Source organism: Gobio gobio (genome assembly GCF_949357685.1).
Source record: "Gobio gobio genome assembly, chromosome: 1".
NCBI lineage: Eukaryota > Metazoa > Chordata > Actinopteri > Cypriniformes > Gobionidae > Gobio > Gobio gobio.
In genome coordinates this window covers 64,147,940-64,171,063 of record NC_137097.1, presented here as the reverse complement: position 1 = coordinate 64,171,063, position 23,124 = coordinate 64,147,940, and the positions used below count along the sequence as shown (strand labels likewise).

Below are 23,124 nucleotides of genomic sequence, written 5' to 3'. Positions count from 1 at the left end.
GAGCATTTCTTTGTAATTGTCCCTCATCAGCACAGTATCCATGTGATGGCAACTCTGTTTCACTAATAAATGTATGACATGTCAATAAAAATAATAATACATAATTAAAGAACAGTTTAATGCTTAATTTTGAATGAGAAAGAAATGCATGCAGATTACGTTTGTTAATATTTCAGTAGGCCTGTGTCTTATTATAGCAAATGAAAGTGAAAATAATATGGTAGTCCACTAACCTATTAAGTTTTAGGCTACCAGCAGTTTTCATGTCGGCACAATAACAAAAGCTGCTTTACTGAATAGGCCAACCATTATTTTCCTTTTCAAAACAAAGTGGATACAAATTCCACTTAAGTATGTGTTGTGACACAATATAAGGGACGCAGGAGGAACGGCCCGGATAATTGGGTTAATTGCAAAAAGCATGCAATTAGCTCAAAGTAACCGGTTGCATTCGGTACTAATTCACTGCTGAGAGAATATAGCGTATATTTATAAATGTCTCCTAAAAACTGGAAGCAAGCAAGATAGCTGCTACAAGAAGCCTTTATAAAGGTCAATCAAATGTCATATTTTGGGCAGATAATGAGATGTGATTTCTACAACAAACAAAAAAATCCTCAAGGCTGTGGACATGAGCGAATAAAGAAATGGAGCAACAGGTAGGATTCTATCAAGAACCCAAAACAGGCCTCAATTGTGTACCGATTTACATATGTGTTCCAAATAGCATGCAAGAACAGAATGTTTCTGTCGCAAATAGTACACTTTTCAAAATAGTATTCCAAGGGTGCTTGGATAGGCTACTATTTCAGGTGGATTTCTGAAGTCTGCATCCAGGTATGTTTTTTTTTTAAAGGTAATATTACCCAAAATCCCCTGCAACAGAAGTGTATGCGATGGGGAGGTGATTAGGACTGTCACTGCAAAGCAAAATCTGCCACACATAATGTTTTAACCTAAAAGTTATCATTTAATAGCCTAATTTAGTCCAAGTAGTTCACTTGCTAACATAAACATGACAATTGTATGATGCACTAAGTGCCAATACTGAAGCACTTTTGCTGAGTTCCATTGAAGTCGTGATTTGTTCTTGGAATAGTGTACATGGGTCGGTTGCATAAACTGCTGAGACTATAGTCTTACAAGTCATTAAATTGCTTCCTTTTAGACTGTTCATTACTTTTGAGTCAACTACACAAAAACGTAGATTGGTCTAATTTTATCCCCTTGACTATGTGGTTCATACTAGATTTTATGACACTGTCTTGACTTAACATAATGGAACACACTTTAGTTACAGTAAATTACACAGTAAATTATAAACATCATATTTTTTAAACAAATAAAACGCATAAATTAGGAAATGTTCACATGATCACATAACCTAGAGACAGATGTCTAAACAGTTTTTTTCCCTCTTGATAATTGTACACCTACAAAACAAATGCTAGATTTTCTGAGCATCAGACAGACTGTCAGATGTCACAGATGCCAAATAGGAATATCCCACATCTGCCCTGAATGGGCTCAAAAGTATGTTATTTTCCAGATGAAACGTTGTTGCGTGCCACTGGAACATATCATAGTAGCCTAGGTTATATTGAGCATTGGCCTAAATAACCCTTGAAGTAACCATGATTTTTGGCGGATTGATTACCATTTGTATAACCACATGCAGTTTTACTACAAATTCCATGGTTAAACTATGTGGTTATTACCCTTACAGAAAAAAAAATCATTTCACATAATGTTCCACATGTGATCACGTGTTTCACATGGGAATTTGACATGTTTTACACATGGGAATGTACATCTTTCACATGGGAATTTGACATGGGATTCACACGAAAATGTTTCAAAAGCACACATTTCCCATGCATGTGAAAAACACGCTTCACTTGTGTGTTGTGTCATGTGTAAAATCACATTTGCAGGTCATATGTTTTTGCACATGTGAGTTTTTTTTCTGTAAGGGTACTTTAGCAAAACAATGGTTCATTTGTGGTTATCATACACTCTAAAAAAATACCCAAATGTGTGTTGAAACAACCCAGCATTTTTAGAGTGTATGGTTTAACAAAATTGTAGTAAAACCATTGTTCATTTTCATAAAGGCTATTTTCGTATGGCTATTTTAACAATAGGCCTATACAACTCTCAGATTATTTTTATGAATCCACATCCACACTTGATGTGATAAAACTCTTAAATGTATTCATAAATAAACATAAAATGTATATTTAAATAACTGAAGTGTTGCAAGATCACAGCATTTGGGGGAATCTGTTCTATCGTTGTACATTTTGCATATGTTTAGATTTGGCGCCCTCTAGACAAGCACTGATGTCCTATAAACATGTGGAAGAAGTGATTCTTTCTCATCGATTCCACAATCGAAAATCATTTCTCTGACGTCCCTCTCAATTATTGCGAATAACACCTGACCTGTTATGCTGCTTCATAAACGGACGTTTGGGGCATTTGGTGGCTAGTGTGCAAAGCAAATGCATTGTCTTATATTTTTGTTAATGATTTGCGTTGTGATTATAGGCTATTCATCAAATATTTTAGATTTTTAGGCATTTAAGTAGGCTACTTGTCAGCGAGTTGTCAAGAAGCCTATAGATAGCTATGTTGATATGTGCACCTTACAATCTGTGGCGTTTTGCTTTAAAATGTGGCAGCTGTTCAGATTTGCACGTCTATCAAAAGATCACTCGTTTGTCAGTCATTTCCAACTACCTTGACTGGGTTTAGTTGGACTCCAAAACGTGTCTTTTTTTATGTTTTAGTCTGTAGCCTATAGGTTACACGGACAACAGTGTTATTTCAAATCTGTTGCAAATGTATGTATGAGCGAACCCACGGTCCAGTTTAGGTTTGTTGTGCAATACTGCCACCTGTTGGAAACCTTCCCTAAATCAACGAGCCACGAGAGGTCGTGGTTTTACCATTGTTTAATATGTATTCTTGATGTGAAAAACCGACGGTAGCGTATAATAATAATAGATACATTTATTATTAGTAATATTCAGAATAAACTTAGCTGAAAGCTTAAAGGGATAGTTCATCCAAAAATGAAAATTCGTTCATCATCACCAGACAGGAGTCTATCAACTGTGGATTACGAACATTCTTCAAAATATCTTCTTTTGTGTTCAACAAAGGCAAAAAAAACACAACAAAACAAAAACCCTTAGAGGTTTGGGACAACATGATGGCGAGTAAATGATGACAGAATTTTAATTTTTGGGTGATTTTAACTTTATGTTGTTTACGGTAACCACAGTTATGCGTATTACCCGTTTTACTACTGGATTTATAAGTAAAATAAATAGTAAAAAAGAGAGGTTTTATTATAATAATATGAACTAACTTGTGGCTCGAAGATGATGTTCTTCTTCTTTGACTATAGGCCGAGCAGTTGAAGCTCTGTTTATAATATAGAAAATGTAAACTTAATGTCCATCAAATGAAATCCTCCTAACCAGAGCTGCCACTTTTTTAAGCATATGAAAATTTGTACTTAAGCTGAAACCCCCTATTACCAGCAGGCGGCACTTGTAAGATATGAAAAACAATGGTATCATGATCATGTGACCTCAATATGTAAAATCCTTTTTTTCCTAATTGTTAAAATCAGTAACTCTCATCTCAAAAGCTATATGACTTGCTTGGAAAAACCCCTTCCAATTGGGAGTTTGACACAAAAACAAAACATGCCAATTTGGAAATGTGCTTGACATTTTATAAAGACAATAAAACAGTGTATTTTGAGTATGGTACACACAAAGTTGAAGGCACCTTGACTTAAACAATAACAGTTCTGCCTTGGATTCAATCAAAGACAAATAAAACAAATATTGAAAAGAATTTAGAACTCTATTCTTAACTATACAATCTTTATTCATCAAGAATAAAAAGCTAATAAGACAATAGTGGTGTTGTGATGCCTAAAATATATTGCTTTTGTTGCCTAAAATAGTTGTTCTTAGTTGCTAGTACACTATCTGAGATAGCAAATGTGTGCGGTTACCCCTTTAATAAATGTGATTTACTGTTTATTTAATATACAAACACTTATTTATATACTCAATAAATTATATACCTTTATTTTTAACAAACTATTTATTGTACTACATACTTGTAGATTTGAGAACTGTGGCTTTTCTCTTCAGATTATGAGACTTTGATTGTCATAATTTTGTACTGCTGCGGAGTACGTCAACTTGTGTATTTGTGCAATAGTCTTATGGGGTGAGCTATTACTAATATTAATTGAACATTCAGTAACTTCTATACACAGAAATGTTAGGTCTTATGGACTCATAGATGTGGCATTCGTGTTACTGCACACTGAAAGCATATGCAACACTTACTGCGGTAAAATAGTATTTTTGGCCACTCAAATAAAGCAAATACTTCAAGTTAAAACATTGCTTTTGAGCTGGACTTCTGCCTGCAGAGATAGTTATACTTTTTTGCTCCAGACGCAAAAATCACATCATCGAGGTGCAGATGGAAGATATTTGTGGAGGACAAGTTGAGTGGATCATGGCCAGACAAAATATCTCAGCTCTGCTGATAGACTGCTATCGAAAGTCACCATCAGACAGAGTCACCACAGGAACTGATGTGTCTGTTGAGCAATAGCTGCGAGTACATGGCACCCTGCTGCATTGATTCCCATGCAAAAGGAGAAAAATGATCCCAACCGTCTCTACCTCATTTACTCACATAATACACACCCTGAGATACTCATTCATCCTTAGAGGAGGAGTGTATTAGCCCGTCGTGCAGTGATCCCCCCTAAATTCTCCCTCTTGAGAGAAGCAGCAAGCCATGTTGGGAAATAATGAGTGGTAATCTAAAGCTACTCATAGTGTTTGGTATAGTGCATCTCTGCTGCAGTGGGTGGAAAGGGGATGAGGTCATTTATTAAGCGTTATGGTAGCATAAGAAGTTGGGATGTAGCCCTCGTCCCCGTTGTTCCGGCGCACTCGCGTCCATCCATCGCCCTTATCCTCCTCCACTACAGACAGCACCTCCCCTTCCTGCATGGATATGGTTCCCTCGCTGGAGCCTGTGGACAGATGGATGACGCGAGTGTCAAAGGTCAAGAGGTGGCTACGATAGCCCTTGTGTGAAGCTCTTCAAACGTACCTGGGAAATTGTAGAGTGCTGTGCATTGACCAATAGGTGTGGCGAGTTCCTCTTCCTCAAAGTCGTCATCAAACTCGGTGTAGATGGCATGGGAGGGATCCGTGTCATCTGAGAGAGCTCCAGGGCTAAAAAGAGCACAGGAACATTCGGATTATGTAAACGCAATCCAATCGCCATGACCAGGTGAAACCAATTTTACGGTTTCTAAAAATCTGAATAAGACAGCTGCCATATTCCTGTATTCATTTGATGTCTGTGTTTATTCATATCGCCGTATATACACATTGCTAAGCAATTGGAGTAAAACGAAAGGAGTCAAGCTACGAGAAATCATGGCTTTTTACAAGCATTTAAGAGGACAAATCTCTCTATTAATCCTTTAAGAAGAGCTTGATGTACTATAAAAACATACTATAACTCAAAACTCTTCATTTCTTTCCCAGTGCCCAAATGACTGGGGTGTAAAAACGTCTCACTCTGTACTAAAGAAACGTTGTGACATTAACATCACGCAGATCGATGTATACATAGTATAAAAAAATAATAATAACTAAAGCGGCCAACACTTTCAATTTAATGGTGTGATTTAAAAAAAAATTTAATAACATAAAATAACCTGCCCCTGATCTGTGCATTAAAGTCCAAAATGTAAAAATGATTGCAGACTGAATACAAGGTCCACTTTACAATATATTGACATCTAAAGTTTCCTACTGTGTAATATTTGTATTATTAAAGTGATAGTTCACCCTGAAATGAAAATAAAGCCATCTTTTAAATCACCCTCCTGTTGTTCCAATGCCCTATGTCCTTCTATCATTTCCGGACCTCAAAAGCAGAAATTTTAAAAAATAGTCCTGCACGCGCTCCTCCATATAATGGCAGTGTTGGCGACCAGGCTAAAACTTTACAAAAAGGATACAAACGTTTCAGGTGATGATACGTGAGACGTGTGCCATATATGGAAAGTGTTCAGGAGGCATACTATAAGAAGGAAACCTTATTATTCAGTCAAAATACTGAGCGTTCCTGTGAGTTTGTGCGAGCCGCCAGCATCCGCTCACGCTTACTCGCATATGTCTCAACATTCACTTCAGGTGGTTTACCTTATTATTAATATTATTGTATTATTATTTACCAATAGACGTTTCTATTGAGCCGGATTTCTCAAAATGGTGCGTGTGTGTGCTTATCCTGGGTACCATGACAACAGTGCGAGTTATAGTGAGCGTGAGCGGCTGCTGACGGCTCGCACGCACTCACAGGAACGCGCACAGAGTAACGACCGAGCTCAGTATTTTGACTGAATAATAAGGTTTCCATCTCGGAAATCCTTATAGTATGCCTCCTGAACACTTTCCATATATGGCGCGCGTCTCCCTGTATCATTGCGTGATACTTTTGTATCCTTCTTGGCCTGGTCGCTATCCACTGCCATTATAGGAAGGAGCGTGTGCAGGACATTTTTCAATATTTCTCCTTTTGAGGTCCGAAAAACATGGAAGGACATAGGGCATTGAAACAACAGCAGAGTGAGTAAAATATGATTATTTTCATTTCAGGGTGAACTATCCCTTTAAGGGAAATTTTCTTTAGTTTTTTGTTTTGTTTTAATTAACTCATGACCTACATTTTCCCATTCATTGCACTCTTGTGTGCGGCTGTCAGGGACACAAATGATAATGAGTTGATTAAATCATTATGTAGAATTACTAATAATGAATAAATCTAATGGTATTTACACAAGAGAGTAGAAGGAAGACAACATGCAATTCTTAGTTTATTGGAAGCATGCTGATAACACTGGTCTACAATGTGTCTAGAAGTTGTAGTGTCTGCTTCAGAGATAAAATGCGCTATTAATTATGCATTTTGATGAGCTGAATTAAAATATGACAAACTGATTGGCTACTGTTTCCAAGATATTTAAAGGTCCCATGACATGAAAATTTCACTTTATGAGGTTTTTTTTATAATTAATATGAGTTCTCCTAGCCTGTCTATGGTCCCCCAGTGGCTAGAAATGGCGATAGGTGTAAACCGAGTTCTGGGTGTCCTGATCTGCCTTTGAGATAATGAAAGCTCAGATGGGCCGATCTGGAATCTTCCCTATATATGTCGTCATACGGGGAAAGGTTACCTCCCCTTTCTCCGCTTTGCCCGCCCAGAGAATTTGGAGAAAATGGATTCAGTTTATTTCTTACATTTAATTCAGTCGCAATGTCAGCACAGGCTTTACAAACAGACTTTCCGGTATGGATTCGACAGCACCGCCACAAACAGCGAGTAACAGTGTTCATTAATGCCTGATCTGTGATCAGTGATTTCTGATGTGTAGCTAATCATTCAAGTTCACACAGACTTTCTTTCTAAATCGTTTAATACTGTTTATGCTTCAGTGAATCAAGCCAGTGACTAAACCATCAACTTCACATTGTTTCTCTTAGTAGCATAAAACAAATTAATAATTTAAATTGTGATTAAGTTACAGAGAGCAATCAAAGAACACTCTCTGTATAATGGCTGAAGCTGTCAATCACACATCGTGAGTATATCAGCCAATCACAGCAGTGGGTGTTTACACTGAAGTCTCACAGCAGACACGCCCCTTCAAACATACTAACAATACAAGTACACCTCAGGAAACATTATAAAATAATTAAAAAATCCACATCATGGGACCTTTAAGTTTTTACGTCTATATATATATTGTGTAGATAGTACCTTTCCTGTTTATGTAACACTTTATATAAATCAAATTTATTATGAAACAAAAGGCAAAAAACTATTACGTACATAGTTTAGTCCTATTCAGCGTATACTCTGCGCTTCTAGACTTGTCTCTTGTATTCATTAAACGGAGCATCTCTTGTCACTGTCCAGCAATAGTCTGCAAGCATTGATGGGCTTTGATTTCTGTTTAGCCAAACACTGACAAATAAGAGAGCAGACACTCTATGACAGGGGTGCAAAACCCAGTTGCAGACTTTAACCCTAATTAAACGCACCCGATCCAGCTCATCACGTCCTTCAGGTCCATTTAAAAAACTACAAGATAGCGTATTGGAACTAAACTCTGCAGGACTGTGGCCCTCCAGGAATTGCACCCCTGCTGTATAATTTTTAGATCTGACATACATAGGGCAATTTGTTCAGCAGAGTGTGGTAAGCTTGGTTATGATTGCATCACCCATGACTTCTAGGAATAACAGCTGTTTCTGAAATCGCATCCTACCACCCTTAAATAGGGCACAACTTGAGGCAACATTTTTTTGTAGTGGTGTCTGAAACCATAGTTGACGTCATCGAGTGCACTCTTTCAATCTCAATGCACCACACTAACGAGTGTACAACCAATGTACACAGAGGCCCTGTCCCAAATGGCACCCTAAATCCTTACGGTCTTCCTCTGAGTCCGCACTTTCACGACGTAATGCCACTTTGACTGCCGGGAAGAAGTCCGCGGCGTAACCCGCACCAGTGCGGGCTCGGCAGAAGTGCGCATCTAGGGCGCATATCGACTTCAAAAGGGCCGCTCGCGAGCACCCTTCTGAGACCTAAAATGACAAGTGGGACACACTGCGGTCTCGTGGACTTAGTGGACAAGAGAAGTCCACAAGACCGAAAGTGCACATAAAGTGTGCCATTTGTGACAAGGCCTAAATGGCCAGAGAATACCTATAATGCACTATGAGAGTCCCGTGCCGTTTCACCAGAAGAGGGAGCCCGCCGCTGAATCACCCATCCATTTTCCAAACCGTTGGTCCAATGTGATTACAGCGTAATATCTTACAGGTATAAATTCATTTTAATTGATTATTAAATTTGTTTAATTAAGATTTATACATAGACGTTTCCATGCCTGAGTTCAAGATAAAACGTATTACCACAGGAGCTGCCAGTTTGCTAAGTTTGAAATAATTATTAAACAGCAAGCACAAACTATGCAAAAGTGGCAGCCCTTTCCAGCACACTCAGTGTCCACTCCTTCAAGTGGACTCTATTAGTGGACTAATGTAGTGAATGAGGGTATAGGGGGTGATTTCAGACACAGCCAACATAATGCAAATCATTTCATGTATGACACAATACCAGCTACAGATGGCATCATTGTTTTGCCTATAAAAGCAAGTACTGTCCAAACCCAGTCAAAGATGTAGTTTAGTCATTTCTGGTTTAAAGGGGTGATGAACTAGAAATCAACTTTCCCTTGAGCTTTTGATATATAAAAGGTCATGGTAATATAAGAATATCCTGTAAGTTTCAGAGCTGAAAACTTCCTTGTTAGTCAAAGAAAAGCTTTTATTGACACCAGGCCCAGAAAACGAGAGCTCTCAGGATATGCGGATCTCTTATGTAATAGGACCTAGACGCCGCATCTACAGATAAATATGCTTCTGTAGCCCCGCCCACCAACTCGTGAGCTAAGGATCATCCCTGCATAAGCTTCCTTCTGAACACACACTTATGTGAGTAGGCAAAAACATGTTTTTTAATGCATAACATTACATATCGTTTGAAATCTATTGATTACATACCTTAGCACGCTGTCACAGGGTGGAGAAGGTGTTATTGAATTGGTTCACTTGTGATCGGACTTGTAACTTCATGGGCCTGGCGCGAGTGTGTGTGTGTCTCTGCACGACATGAGTGAGTGAGTGAGTGAGTGAGTGAGTGAGTGAGTGAGTGAGTGAGTGAGTGAGTGAGTGAGTGAGTGAGTGTGTGTGTGTGTGCGTGTGTGTGTGTGTGTGTACTGGTAATCCCTACGTTGCCACAAAGATGGCAATATCCGAAATCCTCATCCTTGTGGGGACATTTTAGGTCCCCATGAGGAAAACATCTTATAAATCAGACTAAGTGATGTTTTTTGAAAATGTAAAAATGCAGAATGTCTCCTGTGATGGGTAGGTTTAGGGGCAGGGGCAGTGTAGGGGGATAGAATATACGGTATGTACGGTATAAAAACCATTACGCCTATGGAAAGTCCCCATAAAACATGAAAACCCAACGTGTGTGTGTGTCCGCCCGCGCAAGTGTGTGTGTCCGCGCAAGTGAGTGAGTGAGTGAGTGTGTGTGTCCGCGCAAGTGAGTGAGTGAGTGAGTGTGTGTGTGTGTCCATGTCCGCACGAGTGAGTGTGTGTGTGTCCGCGCAAGTGACTGAGTGAGTGTATCCGCCCGCGCGAGTGTGTGTGTGTGTGTGTGTGTGTGTGTCCGCGCAAGTGAGTGTGTGTCCGCACGAGTGAGTGAGTGAGTGAGTGAGTGTGTGAGTGATTTAATCATTGTGTTTGTTTGATATTTTGCCAGTTCTCTGAGCCTTTCCCCCAGACGATTCCTGGGACAGACGGTAGCTGAAGCTCATTAAATATGCAAATTATCCAATCCTAGCCGTGGGCGTTTACTTCCAAGTGTTCAGTGCGGCACTCCCATCAAAACCGAGTGTTTTTCAGAGCCTCAAAACCAAGGCAGAAAATAGCCTATTACTTATTCATTATGATGTTTTTGAATGTAAAAACCACACAAACGTCATAACTTGACCTCAGACAACAGTATAAAACTTTTTTTTTTTAAAGCCAGTTCATGACACCTTTAAACTGAGACCCCTTTCCTTTAGAACTCATTCCCTTTATCCTCCGCCATTCCCAGGTCAAGGTCGTATATACTGACCCAATAGCATATCTTGAAAACTAGAGCCAATCAACTATTTAAAGCATAGTTTTTATTCTCAGTGACCCAGAATTATTATTTCAGAAGGATTTTGGCTGTAGACCAGTGTAATATTCCAATAGCTGTGAAGTAAAAGACTTGCAGAATAAAGGCTTAATCCGGATACACACCATAATCAGAAAATCATGTAAACTGTTGAAATAAAACTGACCTGCAGGGGTTGTGAGCACCGTTATTGTTCAGAGAGTGTGTGGAGTATCGTATCGAGTCTCCCCGGCCTCCTGCTTCTGAAAGCCAGGACTACAACAAAACCAAGACGTGAGTGTGCTGAGAAAGACTTTATGAAGCGGATTAAGATGTACAGACAGAGCTAAAATGAAACCTCATATTTGTTTAGATCTCCTCGCAGTCTTTCCATGTTTTGTGCCGTCTGAGTGATCTGCGGTGCCAAACTGGCAGGATCTCCCATCTGAGGGTTTTTTTCATATACGTCTTTCATCTTTCCCAGAGCCTCGCTGCAGAGAGATATACATATATTTATTTAAGATAGAGAGAGAGAGGGATTGATCGTGACAGACAGAGAACAAACAGATACGTTTACTCGTGGCACTCAACTCCACCGATTCCTCCGAGACCTGAAGAGCTTAGTAAACAAAGCCCAGACCACGGTAACCCTGAGGATTCAGCTGTGGCCAGTTGCCATAGAGATGGTTGTCGGAGAGGCAACTCACCTCTGATCCATTTCCTTCTGGAGCTCCTTGCTGATGTCGTCGATCTTCTGCTGCAAGCGTTTCCTGCGCTGCTCAGGAGGAAGATGGGTGAAGCCCTCCGTGTCCACAGGCTGGGGAGATGAATCAGGGGAGATCGTGTCACTCACAGACATTCACACAAACACACAGCACCCCTCCAACACCACAAGATAAGCAGTGAAAAATGTGAACCAGAGACCCAACAGTAAGAGTTCAGGGTTGCAGTAGCAAAAGCTGTAATGCAGCAATTCATTACCAAGGTAATTACACAGCCCGTTACAATTGCTCCATTGTTCCACTTGCACACTACCCAAAGTAGTGTATCAAGTACAAAATGCTTAAATGGGTGATAAGCAGTTTTACTCAAAAGAATGTTCTGGGTTAAATGAAACTAGCTTTTTGAACAGAACCTGTGATATGCTGTCGATTACCACAGACTGTTCTATCAGGAATAGAGACCGAAGGAGTTTAAAAGGCAGAGCTGTGAAGCTAATATTTGTGTTAACACAGTTACCTGAAATATATTTAGCAGGGCTGCCAAGTGATACATTTTTTTAAATCGAATTAATTACACAATGTGGCGATTAATTAATCACACATCACATTTGGCTGAGAAATTACCCCCATAAGATGTCATTATTGTGTTACATGGGAAAATATCTTGTTTGATTAAACAGAATTTATTAGGGCGATTCTATAATTGCAGGTACATTCGGTGTCCAAAGTCTTTTTTTCTGCTTTTTAATAGGTTATTTTAATAATGTGTTACTCATTGTCATGGATCACAAGATGTTACAGGCCATAACAATATCATATTTTCTGTAAAAATGGTCTTATATAGCTGAAAATCATGATTTTAGATTTTTTTATTTAACAAAACAACAATAAAACAGCAGTAATAATAACAGCAATGAAAAATAAGCAGCAATGACAGATAATAATAGTAATAGTAGAAGTATTTAAATAGTAATAGCATGTACAATAATAATGATAATAATATTTTGTGTTGACGGCAATAGTAATATCAATGATAATAATAGATAACATTGATAATAATGATAATAATAACAGTAGTGGTACTCATACAAAAAAAAAATTATATATATATATATATATATATATATAAAAAAGGTGATAATATTTGTGTTGACAGAAAAAAATAAAAACATTAATAATAATAATAATAATAATAATAATAATAATAATAATAATAATAACATTTATATAAATAATAATAGCAACAGTAATAATAGTAATACTAAATGTGGATGATAATATTTTGTATTGACAGTACAATTGCAATACTAATATCAATATTAATATAATAATAACAATAGTAATAAAAACAATAGGAATGCTAAAGATGGCGATGATAACATTTTGCGAGGATGGCGACAATGATGTCAATAATAATTACAGTAGTAATAATAATAACAACAATAACAATGACAAAATGACAATAGTAACAATAAAATGACACATACCTAACACATCCCACACCTCTCCTAGTTTCTGTGTCAGTGTGCATGGTTTTTTTTTTTCTTCCCTTCTCTTTTTTCCTCTTCTCATTCGCAGTACAGTTTCTATTTGTATGTATGCCTAAGCTGAGGTGGTGCATTAAAAGAAGGGTGTAGTGCACTAAAATCATGTGTGGTATATGTTAGGTGTTGATTTGATTCGGTTATATCTTTATATTTTAGATATTTATATCATTATTATTATCATCACTTCATTTATTTATTTTTTAACCATTTAAGATATACATTATACCATTACCGACCTTATATCAAGCAAAATGTCATCACATCGCCATCATTCCATCACTGCTATCTTGTTAGTCATGATTAAAAAAATTATTTAATCAAATAATTCATAGTTGATTAATCATGATTTCTTGTTAGTCAATGTATTTTTTTCCATCAGGTATCATTGTGCAATCAAAATATTTTATTTCACTTTTGGTAAGATTTCATGTATTTTATTTATAAACGCCCTAAACAGTAATTTTCCTAATTCTACAATATTAAACAGGTTTAAAAATAACTTTTATCTTGTGTGCGTGTGTCAATTCTGTTACCGTACCATACTGTGCTTTTAAATTGGTGGAATTATCTGCCACAACTATGTCAGATAAAGGAAATGATGCCACTTTCCCTCACTGATAAGATCAGAAGCACTGAAAGGTATGCGTGCTCTCTCAGAGAAAATATTTTAATCTAAAAAGTTCTTAAACCCAGAGCCGATCAAACAGAATTGATCACTGATCACACAGTGGGTTGGTTAAAAGTCTTTAATCCTGATTTCATTAGTGCCATGTGCTCTTAGCATTTATGCTGGCAAGTGGAGTTTTGGGTTAAACATTTTAAAATTGTCAATCCTGTTACCGTCAAACTCTTACCAATGTTATTTCTACACATTGCCTAATTTTGTTGACAAGCAATACTTCCTTTTTCGTTAAAAAAAGGAAGTAACTTGTGTTTGGCAAGCACTGAATTAATACAATTGAATATGTTTTCAATAAGAAAACTGGAAAGAATTTCTATTAGTGAAAATTTTTTTCCTTAACTTTTTAAAATGCAAAATTCACATATTACACAAACTTTTAGGCTTCAACGGCCATGAGGGCAAGTAAATGACAGAATTTTCATTATTGGGTGAACTATACCTTTAAATTTACTTTTTATTAATATGGTACATTACAATTTTTTTTTAAAGAAATTATATTCTAAATAAGAAACTAAAACTGACAGTAGGTGTCAGTAAATGTCTAAATGACTAAGTCATTGAGTCATTAATTCATTCAAACGGCTGATTCATTCAGAAATGAAGTAAACGGCTCTCATTATGAAAAGGCCATTGAAGCATTGGTTCACCCGATTGATTTGCTCAAAATGAGGATTCATTCAGAAATGAAACCCCACTGTGTGTTGCTAGGAGACGCACAACAGTTCTGCTCTGGCCTTATAGGTAATATTTTTATTGAAAAAATTGAGCAGCAGACAATTTTTTGACAGTTTTTTTAAATCAATACAAAAAAGCACTTGTGTGATATTGCTTAACTATATCATTATTTAAATATGAGACAACTCATACGGGGCATTTTTGCCCTGATATCTTGAATTTTAGGGACATAGGGACATTATAACTGTATTCTATAGGCTCATACAGTGAGTTGTTGCCCTGTATTATGTTCGTCGTCATCAACTGTATGAAATGTAAGATGACCTACATAGGGTCTGGGGCGGGCCGATGCGTTAATAATGTTAAAGCATCATTTTTTCCCATAACTAATGAATTGCATTTGCATGTTAAATCGACAGCCTAGACTTGCCTCATAGACCTCCACCAAAAGTGTATTGCGGTTTTCCATTGATTTTACAAACCCAAAGGAAGAGATTATGTCAATAGTGTTAAAATTGCATTTAACCGGGAATATTCCTTTGAGCAACCCACAATGCATTTACACCATGTGCATAGATTTATCAATGCAACTTTATAACATATCCAAAGCAGTACACCATAACAGCCTGGCTTAAGCATCAATGCATAGATTCTGTGTGTATATGCCTTTGTGTAGCAATGTCTCACCCTGGAATGGCTTGTCACTGTTTAAGGGCCATGATAGATAGTGTACTGTTAATGAACCCAGAGGCTGCTTTGCTTTTCACTGAGAATGGCCACCTCTACAATAGTGAATGATAGAAAAATCTGTAATTTTAGAGAAGATGTAGAGGTGGTCATATGTGAAAATCCTCAGAAGCAGAAAACAACCCATTAAAAACAGACAGAGGAAGTGAAATATACATGTATACGGCAAGTACGGCCCATACCATTTTAGGTTTCTCTGGAGTAAACTGAGAAAGACAGAAATAAACAGACAGTGCTTTACATAAGCTGGCATCACACTAGTGAATTTTTTCCTTCTGATTCCTAGCATCTCTCGCTTTTGTCTAGTACTGCATCTTACAAAAGCAGGTTTGAACGCGTTTAAGCTTTTATGTGACCTGCTTCTTCATTAATTCAACTGTAGGAACCTGAAGTATGATGCAATATCATGAATCCTGATATATGATTGCATTCGCACAGCCCTGGTAGATGTGCATAATGGCATCAGTAACCTCTTATTCAAGAACTGACATGCGACTGCCCTGCTCAAATCTCCTCCAAACATTAAATTTGCTGACATTTTAGCATTTTTGGCGCTCTTAAACTTAAATGACTAACAAAATAAGAAAGCAAAGCAGAACAGTTTTCACAGAAGCTGACAAACAACATACTACAAGCCCCAGAGGGACAAACACACATCACACTCACTCAAAGGACAAAGTAACTACGTGAACCGCATTCTAATTCAGTCTAACTTGTTACATTCACGCTTTGCTCCTGTTCTTATTTCAGCTCGCTTTATGTGGATCTGCTGCCAATATGGGACACTGAAATGCATGAGAATGAGAAGGAAACATCAGAGGCAGCCGTATAATTTGCAACCAATCTTCCATTCTTAAGTGCTGAGTGTGAAAGACTCGCTGACAGCAGAGTTTGAGATTTCAGCCAAAGCATTCAGTAGGTGACATCTACTGTTATCAGTTTTTCCGAGTTGGCTAGTTGTGACGTCAGCCTTGGCTACAGATAAATAGGTGTTTTAAGATTACTACAGAGTGTGGCAGGAAAAGGTGAAGAGCTGGTGCTGTTGTGAAGATAAGTGGTGAAAGAGCTGTGATTTCTACTTCATTGTGACCATTCATGTGCATGTGACCACTAATCAGACCCAGATCAATCTAGTGCTGCTGAAGGCCCTAAAGAGACGTGCCAACAGCAGCAGCGCACAGGTGTAGTAGTAAGGTTGCTTGATCCCTGACCTGTCACACTCACCGTTCTCTTGAGGGTCCGGAAGGAAGAGATTCGGGGTTTGACTGTCTTATTGATTTCCTTCAAACAGTACGACAGGGGGTCCCGGCCAAACTTGGGGGAGGGGGGTCCGTTAGCGGGCGAGGGGGTGGGAGGTGTGGCGAAAGGACTGAGCGAGGATGAGGGAAGCTGGGAAAGACACCAGGCACAAACCCAGAGGAACACAGGGATAGGACGGAAGGAGAAGGGACAGTGGGAAGGGTAAAAACAAACAAAAAAAAACACATGACAAGGGAAAATAAAGAGACACCATCAAACACCTCAAAGCAACATCAACACAGCAACGAAGACAACACTGGACCAACCTCAGCAAGAGCCAAGAGAAGCAAGACAAAGAAAACCCAAACCCACAAGCCCCAGCAAAGCAATCAGACCGATGAAGACGCAAACAATGGCTCCATCAGAAAACAATTAAGTCTTGGCTAGTTCAATGGGTAATGTGGCCGTCAAGAGATGCCGGAAAGATTGTAAGGATGAGATGAACATGGCACCACAAGTTGAGGTCATGTAAATTGCACCACCATGGTCTATATCAGGGGTTTTCAAACATGTCCTGGAGGACCCCTAGCACTGCACATTTTGTATTGCTGCGTCCCAATTCACCTACCTATACTACGTCCTAAAAGTATGTACTCTTTTTGTGAAGAAAAAGTACATACTTTTGAGTGTGTAGCAGAAGAGTATGCAAGCTTTGGGACATACTACTTTGTCATCTATAACGGACTCTGTTGCTTAGTTATGTGCAGCCCATCAATGTTTAAACTGCCCTGTCAATCATCGTCAGATATAAATCCTCCACATTCAATTTAATTTCCTACCGTATCGGAGAGAAATGTAGTAGCACGTTGATCTGCCCTTCGTGGGTCTTTAATGCAGACACTCCTCTCATGTGTTTGAAAAAGTTAATGGCCAAACGTATCATTACAAAAGTTCTCAATGCTGCTGCAGGTGAAATATAATGTGGCTAACATTGAATAAATATATTTTCGTCAGGTTAAATACTAATTTCTCACTCAAACCCCTTTATCTAATCCTCTCTACTTAACCGTCAGACTTGCGTAACCGTCATGTTTGTAGTTTTTTTAACCCTTTTTATCCGCGTTTGTAGTTCTAATCGAATCCTCGTCCACCTCGCAATGGGTTGTGGGCAATATCAGCCGTTAGAGTGCGCATCGATCTGCACTTCGGATTATGACCGGAAATAGTAGACCATCCGGGAATCTTTGGAATACTCTTTTCAACATACTAAGATTTGGGACATACTAATTCTTTTTTCGAATACTATTTAGTACGGATAGTATGCGAATTGGGACGCAGCGTATGTCTCCATCATCTAACACACCTGATTCAACTCATGAGCTCATTATTAGAAACTGCAAGACCCGAAGTGGGTGTGTCAAATATGGGAGACATAGGCTGAATCCGAAATTGCCCCCTATACCCTCAAATAGGGCACTATTTGAGGGGACAGCCATTTGTAGTGGTGTCCGATACCATAGTGGACGTTGAGTGCACTCATTCAATTCCACATTGCACCACAATAACGAGTGTATAGCCGATGTACACTCAACGGCTGTCCGACTTCACGCACTCATTTTCATTCACTCCTTCAAGCGAACTATATTAGTTGACTAACGTAGGGAATAGTGAATGGGTGATTTCGGATTCAGCCATACAGAATGTGCAGCGCTGGGGGTCCTACAGGACAGGTTTGAAAACGTCTGGTCAATATAAACTTTGTTTAAATGTTGATGAAAAACAGTTTTCCAAAAAGATTGAGGTGACAGGATTGTGTGACAGACTACCCATCATTACCCAAAGATCATTACTAACCTAATGTTTAAGATTTTAATGTTGCACCACGAAAATGGGCATAAAATAAGGCATGAATTACACGCCTACAGCGAATCCACTGTAGGATTCTTTCTTTTTTAATTTGCTAAAAAGGTTCTGGTCTTTGGCAGAAAAAAGACTAAGCCAAGAAAGTTCCATTTCATTCCAAACAAAATCACTTGAGAGCACATCACATTGAATTCATGACAGCCAAATGCATAAGCTTTCCAGGAGAATGTTTTACTGTAGGCAGCATAAAAATAGTCAATCTACAAAACTATTACTTTTTTCACCCCATTATGCATATAATGAAAGAAACCACTTTTTGTGGTTCAACATTCAGAGGTTTCTGTTGGATTGCATCGGCCTAAACATGAAAAGATCCCTTTCTCTGTTCCAGAACAAAGTGATCTGCCTACAAAGACAACTTCACAGTTAAATCTACAGCCCAGAGTTGATTCCAAAAGAAGTTGACATTGGCTAAGATATTCTAATAAGCACAACATGTATTTAAAGCACACAAGAAACGCAAAAAAAAAAACCAATCCTTATCCTAGCACCAAAAAAACACAAATATTTTCATGAAATCACACATTAATAACTACTTTATATACATTTATAAATGTGATTGCTAGCAAGACATCTTATATTACAGCATAATTTTGCTCCCTACTGTTTGAAATAATTTTTACTTTAGGAGGGTCTATGACCCTTTTCTAGGTTTTCTAGGTAGGCAGTTCACTAAGTGGAACAGAGCATAAGTTTCACCCTGATACAAGATTTTTTAACGGTTTAAAACCTGAATTTGCATCAAACAATCCTCTACAAGCTATATGGTTAAACGAATGACAGTTGGGTGCTAAAAATAAGTATTTCCCCATAAATTGGTTTTAGCTTCTCGGCATTGTGACTGTCTCAGCCGGAAAGCAAACATGCACGGCGAGCAAAAAGTAAAGCGCCAAGGAACAAAAGAAGATGTTTGATCTACACTACTAAGGGTGAAGGAAAGGGGAAGTAGATTGGAGGTGCAACTTTTGTCAAAAAAAAAAAAACACATGATATTTGCTAACTCGCAAGAATGGATCTGCACAATGATTAGGACAGAAATGAAACAAGAGAAGACTGGACAGTTAAGCTGGCAAGCTCAGGAAGGCTGGCAGAGGAAGCGTTGAGGGTCATGTGAAGAAGGCCGAGCACTGAACAAACAGGAAATTGGATTATTGGAGGAGCAGGAAATGATGTTATTAATATGAAGGTGAAGTGTTCCTAGAAAACACTTCAGAACTATACAAGCCACAGGGACAAAGAGAGATCCATTCAATCCTATGCAGAGCTCTGAATTATCACATGGCTGAAGAGAAGGGAATGTTTTAAATGCTTCGCCTCATTTTAAGAGGATTTTTCTCTTTAACAACTTAACCAGATGCAACCGAGCATCTTTCCTGATGGCACACGGTGCACAAAGGTGTCATTGTGATGGGACTGAAGGATATATTATACAGAATATAATAGCAGTAGTGTGTGTGTGTTAAGGCCCATAGCAGAGCGATGCAGTGTCCCAAAGAAAAGCACAGACACAGCAGAATGAGCACTAGGTCACACGCTGAGCTAAACAACAGAGCTGGGGGCTTTTCAATCCCCACTTACAGCCAGATAGCCATGCAAAGAGTGCATACTGAAAAAAACGTAATGATCTGTGTTCAGAGAGATTGAGTCGAGGTGAGGAAGGGTAATGGTTGATTTAAACATCATGCATCTTTCAGCTGTGGCAGGGAGACGAAGGGTGCAAGAGACCACAGCTTTGGCTCGAATACCTTTTCTAGTCTGACCTTTCAAAGACCTGAAACAATGTCTTACCCACAAATCAACTCAAGCCAACCCGTTGTTACTTTTCAGACTGTGACTCCCCTCTATCATCCCGTAGGGCAGGAGTGTCAAATTCTGCTCCTGGAAGGCCACCTTAAATGGAACTTGAACTAATTATTCAAGGTCTTCAGGATAACTAAAATCTTCCAGGCAAGCAAAACTTATGCTGGTGGTCCTACAGGAGTGGAATTGGACACTGGTACTGTAGAAACCTGCTGGAAAATCCAGCAAGAAAATTATACGGTTCTGGTGGCTGGGTTCAAAATTGGTTCTAGCTGGTCAAATTTGGTCAAGCTTCATTTAGATCAGGGGTATCCAATCCTGCTCCTGGAGGGTCACCTTCCGGCAGAGTTTACCTCCAACCCAAATTAAACACATCTGAACCAAGCTCTTCAAATCAAGCTCTTCAGTAACACTAGAAACTTCCAGACAGATGTGTGGGAGCTAAACTCTGCAGGATTATGGCCCTCCAGGAGCAGGATTGGACACCCCAGATTTAGATGGTTGATCAGGTGATCTATCAGCAGTTGGGACCAAGTCCACCTGGTTAGAGCTGTTAGACCAGTATGGACAAGCTGGTGGGATCTGGTTGAGATGGTTAACTAAGCTTTGGCCACCTTTGGTTGTTATGACTAGGTTTTTCCAGCAGGGAACCACAAAGAACACAGGAATTTCATCAGAAGAAACTCTGGATACTCATGGAGTAGTGAAGCCTACCTTGCTCTTCTTATTAAACAACCGGAAGGTTTTATTCCTGTTCTTGCTCAACAGCTCTAGGGGACCTTTAGGAGTGCCCAGGCTGCTGTCCGAGGATGCCCGGTTGATGCCCTGACTGTAGTCCTCAAACTCCAGATCTCCTGGTCTCTCGAACCCAGACTTGTGTTGCTCTATAAGAACCACAGAGTCCTGAATAACACAGAGAAGTGTTAGCTACCATATGTGTCAGCTTGCAGAGGGTTGACTCAAAGTGTAATGCAGGGGTGTTCAATCCTTCTCACGGAGGGCTAATGTCCTGTCCTAATGTAATGCCCAATCACACTAGTAATCCTGAAGGCTTTAATTAGCCGTTTCGGGTATGTTTAATTGGGACTGCAGCTAAACTCTGCAGGATTGTGGCCCTCCCAGAGCAGGATTGGACACCCCTGGTTACATGAGAGCAGGAAATGAAACCGCTTTTCTATAAATGCAACTAAAGACTCACGTTCCTCTCGTTGACATTCGTGCCCGCTCTGGTAATGCCCTCCAGACACTTCCCAATGATGGGCATGACTTGACGCTCCGTGTCTGCAAACAAAATGTAGCCCTGCGACATCTTTTTGATACGCTGTTCATCCATGTCCTGCAGCTTCTGCAGTGAAAAAACATGCATATAGAAATCAGTATGCACTCTGCAAGACTGTCTGGGATCATTCCCACAGTAAGCTGACAGGAAGAGATGCGCCTCGACATGTTAGGACTGAGGCATGTGCTTCTTACATTGAAAATAAGGGGCATGTCCGTGAAGTAGAACTGATTCTGTTCTTTGTTGTACTTCTGAAGTTGTGCAGCATAGTCGTTTTTACACTCCTCTGCTATGTGTGTTCGCATATGTGCCTGCTGCTTGGCCTGTGGTAACATGCAGAGAAAAAGAAAGTGAAATCAGACACCTGCACATAAAGAGGAACAAGGAAACAACAATAATGCATTTGGATATGATGGAAATGAGATGGCTGGATGGGAAGATGTGCATACAAGGGTGCGGCAACACCTGGGAAGCCTTTATATAAATGATCTAACATATACATACCTTCTCCACGTCGGCTTTGGTGGCATTGAGATCTTGATCTGTTTTGTCTGCATATTGAGTAGCCTTTTCTGCTTCTCTCCACTCCCTTTCAAATCGTTTTTTACTCTACCAAAAAAAAACAAATCAAAGCCATCCGTGTTGGTGACTGCTTACACAGTGCTCTTATTTGCAGCAATTGAAGAGATAATTTACCTAAAAGTTAAGATACTTTCATGTTGCTCCAAACCTATATCACTTTCTTTGTTCCTCTGACATATTTCTACTGGCTATTACACACAAATAAAACAAGGCATTTTGCATCACTGAATTCAAACCTGCTATGCGCATTCATGTGGCAAATTTGAATAAATATTGAATAGTCCCTGTGAAGGGGCTTGAGTGCAGTTTTATCGAAGTATGGAGTTCACATGACACTGATGCCAAACTGTAAGCATATTTACATTGTCTGAATCGCTCCGTATTCCCTATATAGTGCACTACTTGACATTCACAAAGGGTGAGTAAAAAGTGTGAAGTGACTGATTTCAGGCACAGTTGTATCATCCTTTTATCATGTAAGGGGTGAGAAACTTCAAATTCTAGAGAGCATTTGATTGGACAGAAAATATGGCAAGTAGCTGAATTTTGAATGCATATTGCATACATCTTCTAAATGTAAATTGTGTCATAGTTTTGGAGCACCCTCACTTACTGATAACCTAATATATAAACAATTTCCCTCACACATCTGCAGGTAATGGATAGGTGTGTAGGAAAAAGGACCAAGAAAGTCAAAAACAAAAGATTTTTTGACTATCTACTCGCAAAAGTATCAAAAATGCTTTATTTGCTGCAACGTTTTGGTCCCACGAACTTCATATGCCTGATGAAGGTCATGGGCATGGTCATTTTTTACATTTGATACTTTTGAAAGTAGATAGTGTGCAGGCCTTTCTTTGTTTTTGACCCAATATATATTTAATAAAGGCCATATGAAGCGAATCGATCGGTTTTTGTAAGAAAAGTATGTTGCCCCAGTTACTCTTTTTTCATAAGTTGAATATGGAAGGAAGTCTGGTAGAAGCTAGATATTTTACTTTATAGCGTGTTAAATATGAATATTTTTCTTACACAAACCCATCACTTTGCTTCAGAAGGCCTTTATTAACCCCCTGG

General features: G+C 38.9%; 1 protein-coding gene across 3 annotated transcripts in view; it reads right to left on the bottom strand.

Annotated features, from left to right (window-relative positions):
• Positions 1-3,625: 3,625 nt before the first annotated feature.
• The window catches only part of trip10a (thyroid hormone receptor interactor 10a), a 43,077-nt gene continuing 23,578 nt past the window's right edge, over positions 3,626-23,124 (bottom strand). The window contains exons 6-15 of one of the 3 annotated variants that reach the window (XM_079828853.1): positions 21,970-22,074; positions 21,660-21,788; positions 21,385-21,531; positions 20,901-21,089; positions 16,449-16,613; positions 11,559-11,668; positions 11,210-11,342; positions 11,039-11,127; positions 5,164-5,288; positions 3,632-5,083 (exon numbers count right to left, since the gene is read on the bottom strand). In XM_079828853.1, coding sequence (XP_079684979.1) covers positions 4,932-5,083; positions 5,164-5,288; positions 11,039-11,127; positions 11,210-11,342; positions 11,559-11,668; positions 16,449-16,613; positions 20,901-21,089; positions 21,385-21,531; positions 21,660-21,788; positions 21,970-22,074 — 1,344 coding nt within the window. In that variant the 3' untranslated portion in view covers positions 3,632-4,931. Of the gene's footprint in view, positions 5,084-5,163; positions 5,289-11,038; positions 11,128-11,209; positions 11,343-11,558; positions 11,669-15,406; positions 15,431-16,448; positions 16,614-20,900; positions 21,090-21,384; positions 21,532-21,659; positions 21,789-21,969; positions 22,075-23,124 lie in introns of all 3 variants that reach the window. The other 2 variants (XM_079828854.1, XM_079828855.1) reach the window with 2 other exon arrangements.